Source organism: Punica granatum, chromosome 1, assembly GCF_007655135.1.
Source record: "Punica granatum isolate Tunisia-2019 chromosome 1, ASM765513v2, whole genome shotgun sequence".
Lineage (NCBI taxonomy): Eukaryota > Viridiplantae > Streptophyta > Magnoliopsida > Myrtales > Lythraceae > Punica > Punica granatum.
The window spans coordinates 7,957,095-7,964,939 of record NC_045127.1 but is presented as its reverse complement, the minus strand read 5'-3'; the positions used below and the strand labels follow the sequence as shown (position 1 = coordinate 7,964,939).

General features: G+C 40.2%; 1 protein-coding gene and 1 pseudogene across 1 annotated transcript; both read right to left on the bottom strand.

The window, feature by feature from the left end:
• Positions 1-4,739: 4,739 nt before the first annotated feature.
• On the bottom strand, positions 4,740-5,960 carry LOC116202666 (annotated as a pseudogene).
• Positions 5,961-6,112: 152 nt separating this feature from the next.
• Positions 6,113-6,430, bottom strand: LOC116202657 (cytochrome P450 82A3-like). The gene has a single exon (XM_031534255.1). It carries the CDS (start codon positions 6,428-6,430, stop codon positions 6,113-6,115), a length of 318 nt encoding a protein of 105 aa, XP_031390115.1.
• Positions 6,431-7,845: the final 1,415 nt, after the last annotated feature.

Below are 7,845 nucleotides of genomic sequence, written 5' to 3'. Positions count from 1 at the left end.
TAAAAGGCATGAAGGAAAGAACCAAGCAAGAGGCCCATGACCTGGAGGGCCAACAAGATCCCAAGGCACATCCTACGGGCGCTCCCAAACGGTATGAGCTCAAAGTTCTGTCCCTGATATCAGTGGTCATCATTGAGCTCTAGCATGAAACAACCGTTTTAGCAACTATTGATTATACACGTCTTTGGGAACCAAGAACTTCAAGAGGGGTGGCCTTGAAATTGGTCAGGCCGACAGCTTCCTCCATGTCAAGTGCCTCATCTCCCGGCGTCTGAACATTTGAAAGCATGAAGAAAAGAAGCGGGCAGATTACAGTAAAAGGTCGTAGAAGAATTTTTTCAACCTTAATACTGTATACATGTACTATGAGATGGTCAGCACAGCCGCTCCAACAGTGCGGTTCACTTGAAAATGATTCATGTCCTATACTATAACCCTTACCAGCACATTTTGATTACAATTTTCAATGGAGGGGCCTCCATATGCATTGAGCGAGTCAGAGCATTGCTATTCATGCTGGACATTTGTAGCTGGAAAAAAAGCTACAAGATTTCCGAACTACCCTATGATTTTATGGCTAATTGATAGTACTATCCATCGACATTACGTTTTGGTTCCATAAAATTATGTTAAAATTTCATGCCAATGTAAGGCGTTGATTCTTGAGCTCGTGTTCAAGTGATTCCAAGACTGGAGACTTAGTGCTTCTCTGTGTTGGAAATGAGCCTAGTATGTTCGTATATCGATTTGTATTATGAGAGAAAGTTTGTTCTCTGGAATTTGTTATATGCAACCGAGGAATAATGAGTCCAGTACTGTGCACAGTGAGGAAATAACTGACTCAAATCCATCCGGGGTGTGCCGATGAAATCATAACCATATCAACAACGATATGCGCTTTGTCACAAGGCAACAGCGGCCGCCAGTGCCAGCAGTGCCCCCCTCCGCGCCCTCCCTCTCCCTCCATCCTGATTTTGTATTTTTATTTTTATGCGCATCGCATGGCAGACAATTTAAGACCCACATTGATTGGCCATCGTCATTGACTACTGGTCCGAGGCTTTCTTTTGGCCGGTTTTGGTACAAAAGTTTTGGTTTTACGGGGATATGAGCATATATGGGCACAGAAGTCTCCTGCACAACTCATACAACTTATAAATGTGCTCCAAAAACAGAGGAGCGAAAAGAACTCAATAGAGACCCTCTTGAGGTCCGCTCAAGTTGAGCCGCCTCGGGAGCCGTAAGCAACCAAAAGCCTCGATGCCAGCCTCCCATGGCCTCCTTCCCCTTCTTGCAGTCTTCTCCTTTTCATCACCTGCCCTTGTCGTCCTCAAAGATCATAGAGACAGAGACTACTCATTTATCAAAGATCAACCGTACATACATGATACTTGTATTCCACAATATATATACCTTAATCTTTTCTATAATGATAGAGGATGGGTCCCACTCATGGATCCTACATACATATATGCAGCTAAGAACATAAAGATACACAGAAACCACCCTGTTTCAATGCTGCATTGTAAGACCCGACATTTTAATTTCAAATAGAACACATATACATATACTTACGTGCTTATATATATTTATATGTATGTCATACACGTTGCTGGAGGAATTAAAAAAAAAAATAGTGAAGGCATGGCTCCACTTGGCCCACAATTTACCCCCATTTGCCGCCGCCTTCCATTCCATCTAAGTTCTTTCTTTATTTTATTTTTTTCTGATTCTCTGCTCTACTTTGGAGCTGTGGAAAATCGAAGAGAAACAGAGCAACAGAGAGATAGAGAGCTCAAGATGGAGCTCACGGATGAGGGGGACAGAAAAGAACGAGACTTGATGAAGGGGGTGAATAGAATCGAGCTGGGAAGTGGTAATATAGAGCTGAAACAGTGGTACCGACTGCAGAGGTGAAATTCTGCAGAAACGGATAATTGAACGGGTGCTTCGGGAGTCGATTGGGAGGTAAGTTGTTTCCTGTTTTCTATGAAACTTCGAAGGGTGATTCCGAGTGGTATAAACTTCGTCTTGATACGTATAGTTCATCAACACGTGTTGATTTGGCTGCCCATCTGACAACTTTTTGTTGATCCGTTTTTTGTGAGATTGTTTCTGTTATCCATCAATTGTCTTGGTGAAAAATCTCTCGGTTATCTAAGAATAATTGCTGAGTTCAGTGAAGTCTAGGATTTTCCTATTCATTCAGATTGAATATGGTTGTCTTAAGATGAAGTTGCTTGAGCTTATAGGGATTAATGGAGGATTTAGTTCGTGTGTTGATTTTATGTTTAATTATCCTATCTTGATGTGTTGATTTGGATGAAAGATAAATGTATTTATAGGGTTGGCTCTGTTTAATTTGTCTTGAGGAAGGAATTTGGATTAGATTTCTTGTATGTTTGATTCATTCTTTCAGAATTTATATTGTCTGGGAGCTCATTATGTACCGAGCAAATTTTGTGTCTACAATAATATTTGCATAATTTCTTTTAATGTGAAAAGTGTGTGTTTTCCTTTTCTTTTAAGGTTACTAGGGGTTTAGGATGGTCTTGACTTACAAATTTTTGTGAATTAGGATTTTTTTAATTGTGATGGGATACACATGCTAAGTTGGACATTGAGAAATGTGTTAAGTGTATAAGGATTTATTTGTTTGATTACTTGAGTAATCTGTGAGTTTAAAGCTTATTAAAAGGTGGTTTGAGGAATAAGACAAATATGTATTGACTGGTTGTTAATATTGATGTAAATTAAAGATGGAATTTCCTTAATTAATTATTTGGGATATATGGTTGTCTTCTTTAGTTTTTGATACGGTTTTGGTGCTCGTATGTATTTGGTCTTTTATAAATCTCTTATTTACCTTGAAATTGACAAGAGCAATCAAGTTTGTTTAAATGAAAATTATGGTGATTGTTTTAAGTAGTTTTTGACATAGATGAGAAATGGCCATAATGAATATGATATATATATATATATATATATATAAGGATTTATTGGAAATAATAGGCTCTAAGGAAGATTGTGGGAGGTATCGAAAGTTCCTGTGATGGTGCTATATTTTTATTATCTAATCTAATGTTTGCGAATAATAGGGATCGTGGAGACTGAAACCTTGCACTTTGAAGGGTTGACTGAATTTGCTATCTCTAGGGGGTTTCAGTGAGTACCTTATTCCATTATGAAATTATATATATATATTGATAAATATATATATATGTATATACATATATATTACGTTGAGTGGATGGTAATGATGGTGTGATCAATAGAATTGATTATAATAAGAGAATTTGAGAGACGTTTTTTGTTTGTGTGTTGTAGTTGTCTGTTTGAGGTTATGTTATTATTGTGATCATTGTAAGAGCATTAGCTAGTAATAATTGTATGAAGTATATAATTGATTTATGCGTATATAGGATAAGTGATGGATTTTGATATCATTATATGAGACATGAATGGTATGGATGTTATTATTAAAGGAAATGTTGTGATAATTTGGGAATAAAAATTTGGTGTGGGTATATGATATAAGATGGCATGGTTGCAGTTAATTGTGTTTGTGATTGTTGTTTGACTATGGCCATGGGACCGCTGGACCCCCGGCGGAATATAAATATGGGCCAGATCGGCCGCTGGACGCAGCGGAATATAAATAAGGGCCGAATCAGCCGCTGGACTCGGCGGAATATAAATAGGGGCCCGATCGACCGCTGGACCCGACGGAATAGAAAAATGGGCCCGATCGGCCGCTAGACTCGACGGAATATAAACAGAGGTCAACTCTTACCGCCAGAGGTTAATAGGTGGCCCTCGCTTATGAGATATGAGTATTGGGAGTTGAGGGTGATATGAGTAAGATATGCAGGGTCACGGTACCGTCACAATTCTGTTGCGAGGAAATGTAACTTTATAGCTTTATTGATTGGTTGTGTTGTATATTGATTGTCTGGTTTGATTGTTGTAAATGTGATAATTGTTGAGATTGTCTAAAGTTGTTCTGTGAAAGTCGTATTGTTTGCCAAAGCTTGATTTAATCAGTGTGTGACTGCTAGGTGGTGCTGAGTTAATAGTTAATTCTAATATTATTATATGGTTATAAAGATAATTGATTGTTTGCGAATGAATTTAGTAATTATTTGTATGTATTATATAATATGTTGTGTTGGTGAATTAAATGATGGACTTAGTTATGCTAGTATTATCTATATGAATATTTGGTTGTTTAAAAACATATTTATTACTTAATATTAGTTCATTTTACTTTAGAATATAGTACTCACTGAGATGCAGCTCACACCCTGCATATATTTTTCAGATAAGTTTTTAGCTGTACAAGAGAACTTTTTGGACATCGGGGATCAGCTCAGAGAACTAGATATGGATCTTAGTTATTTGATAGATATTCTTTTTGTATGTAATGGATTTGAAAATGTTACGACTTGAAAATTTTGTTTAGTTGCATTATTGATGTGAGTGCGAAAAAGTAATCTTTTTGAGAAGTATATAACATATTAGAGCTTACTGAATTAGTTTTATATTTTTGGGAGTCTATGCAAAGCCGATTTTATGTGAATAGTTATATAGTAATGGATGTCGAGGAAATATAGGGAAAAATTTCGCTGAAATTTCGGATCGTGAAATGCATATATTCACAAACAGCAATTACTTCCTATTTTGACTGTACAACTCAAGAAACCAAGGACATCATTCAAGCACACAACAGGTGACAAGAAGATCACCCGCCTTAGCTCGGGCCAAGGCCAGAACGATCACAAGACAAAGCAATTATCTGGCCGAAGGTCCTGGAAATAGCGCAACTACTCATAATATATGTGTTCGGGTACCCGAGAAGTGATGAGAACTTCGAGAGGGGTGGCCTTGATATTGGTCAACCCAATAGCTTCCTCCATGTCAACTGCCTTGTCCCCTGGCATCTGAACATTGAAAGCATAAAGGAAAGAAGCGAGCGTGAGGCCAACAACTTGGACGGCCATTGAGATTCCAGGGCACATCCTCCTCCCGCTCCCGAAAGGTATGAACTCGAAATTCTGTCCCCTAACATCAACATCCTTGTGGGTGGTTAGGAACCTCTCAGGCCACACACGCGGGTCACGATGTATCTTGTACAGGTTCAGCATTAGCTGGGTGCCCTTGGGGACAAAGTAGCCCGAGATATTGCAGTCCTTGATGGCCTCGTGGGGCACAGATAGGGGCGCCGCTGGGTAGAGCCTTAAGGTTTCTTGATGACGGAATGGAGGTAAGGTAAGTTCTTGAGGTCCGATTCGTTCACTTTCCTATCCCTCCCGATTTGGGCGTCGAGTTCTTGTTGGACATTCTTCAGGGCTTCCACGTGGTTGAGCTGCAATAAGAGGGCCCATGTCATGGTAATTGTTATAATGTCTATGCCAGCTAAAATCATTGCCTACTAGAATGTAGGAAATTTATACATAATACATATACATATATTAAAACCCAAAAAATGAGAAAAGGTGGTATTTGCTAGCCACATCGTTTTGTTTCTCCAAGTAACTCCATGCTATTAAAGAGTAGATATTACGATCCGAGAAGGCTTACCATGCATGTAGCTTGTTGACAGTATCAGAGTCGTAACTACGGATCTCCAGATTATCTTCAAGGATATATAGCAGAACATCCATGAAGTCTTGCTCACCCTTTACCCCAGTAGCCACCTCCCTTTGTGCTCGTCCAACCACCGTTGCACCACCCGGTCGAGTTTTTTAGCAGTCCTCTTCATGGCCTTCTCATAGCCACCCAGATCAAGCCACCTCATGAAACGGAACCCATCAGCCAACACATATCTCCCAATGAGCTACATCCACTCTCCCAAGACCTCTCTCCCCCTCCTTGTTGCCATCACCATCACCATGAAGTCGCCTCTCGACAATTGTCCTGAACATTATGTTCACAATTATGTCCCAAAACCACCTTGTCATGTTCACCAGTAAGGCAATGCCCCTTCAGTCCTCGACGCCCTAGTGCTGCTGGTGTTTGTTCTTTGGTATTCCTCATCTATGTGCCTGACCGACGAGAGGACCTCGGACTCACGGACTTCCCTGAGGAGCCCGATCCGGTGGTTGGAAAGTATCTAGAGGGTCACAATCTTTCGCACCTGGCGCCAGTACGGGCCGTATAGGCTGAAACCTATCATTGCATAGTTGTAGGTCATGACCTCCGAACTCACAGACTTGGGCCTGGTGGCAAGTGCGGGGTCGTTGGTGGTGAGGCATTCCTTGGCGACTGCCCAAGCGTTCCACCATGGCTTTCCGGAGGCCCAAACTGATGGTGAAGATCGGGCCATACTTGTCAGCCATCCGAGCCAGGACCAAGTGGGCAGGGAGGGGACCACCCAAGAGGTGGAGGTGACCGAGAGTAAGGGCCACGAACCGCCGGCATTAGGGGCCATTTCCTGCTTCTTGTGCCTTTCCTTGTAACAAGACTTGTTATGTAAAAGAGAGACGTACTGATGGAGAAAACGAGAAGACTATATGATGGTTCTAGAATACAATTAAAGACTGTTGGACTGAAACCGAAGAGTCATTTCGTGCTTAGTCTTCTGAGTCGTTTCTGCATTAAATAGGTTCAAATAAAGATGTCATTGGAAAGCCCTAGAAGTCTAGTTTCAATGAATCAAACTGTTCGTAATTTGGAATTGTCTAGGAAAAGTTATTGTCATTTTCGTGAGTCGTGTCCAGAAAAAATCCGAGAAGATAGAATTAGAGTTAATGGGGTGTCTTGGGAAGTTAAAAAGTCCTTGTGTCTTGTTCTATAAATAGGATGATCGTGTAACGATATGGGCAAGTCATCTTTGAGTAATCAATTTATATTCTAGAGTAACTCATTCTTTGAGTTGTTCTTCTCTGACTTCGAATAACTTAGGTGGATTCCTAAGGTTCTTCGGGTCGTTCGCTCGCTTGTTTTGGGGGCTTGGTCCTCTCTTCTCCCTTACCGCCATCACGTACATAAGGCAAAGATGGTGATGAGAATGGTGGGCGCTGACAAAGAGAGATGAGCTGACTCCTCCATGAATGACTCTTAGTTGATTAGTGATCATTAACATTAAGCAACGGAGATGAAGAGGACATAGAAAGTGGAGAAGGGGCTTTCTTTTAATGTGATATAACACTTTCACTGCTAAATTATGAAGCTTTATATGGAGAGAGGAAATCGTAGAATGCGATCTCCGAGTTGACCATCCGGATCAATCGTCACTTCAAACGGATGAATATATTCATTTATATAATTAATATCCGTTCCGTTTTCACCAGAGAGAATATCTTAATCCAAAACTCCGCATGTTTATCTATCATTATGGCAAAAACCGGCTTAAGAAAAATCACCGCTTATTATAATATTTATGATGGGTAGTAACAAACTAAAATTTGAAAGAACTTACTAATTCCCACGAATAGAACTCTACTGAATTGCGAACTTTGTTACTTACTAATTCCCACTGCATATAGCAGAACCTGTTTGTGTCAAGTGAAATTGCTAAATAAATTTCTTGAGCAACTGATGATACTGGTTCTCTTAAGTTGATCATAATTAGTGCATTGCTAATTTGATCTACTCTGCCCTTACAGGTGTTGTAAGGCCTTGAGGCAGCAACACTCCTCGTCGAGGATATGGACGAATGGTTAGGCATCTTCAATGTGAAGCTTAGACATATGAGGGAGGACATAGCATCGGTAATCCCTACCGTTGCTTTTATATGTGATCGTACTCCTGTTTGAGTTTTGCATTATTGGTCTTTTGCTTGTGCTTAGCTTATTTGCTCACATAGAAATTATAGTGTATTGTTCTTTCTGGCCTTGTTTCTTT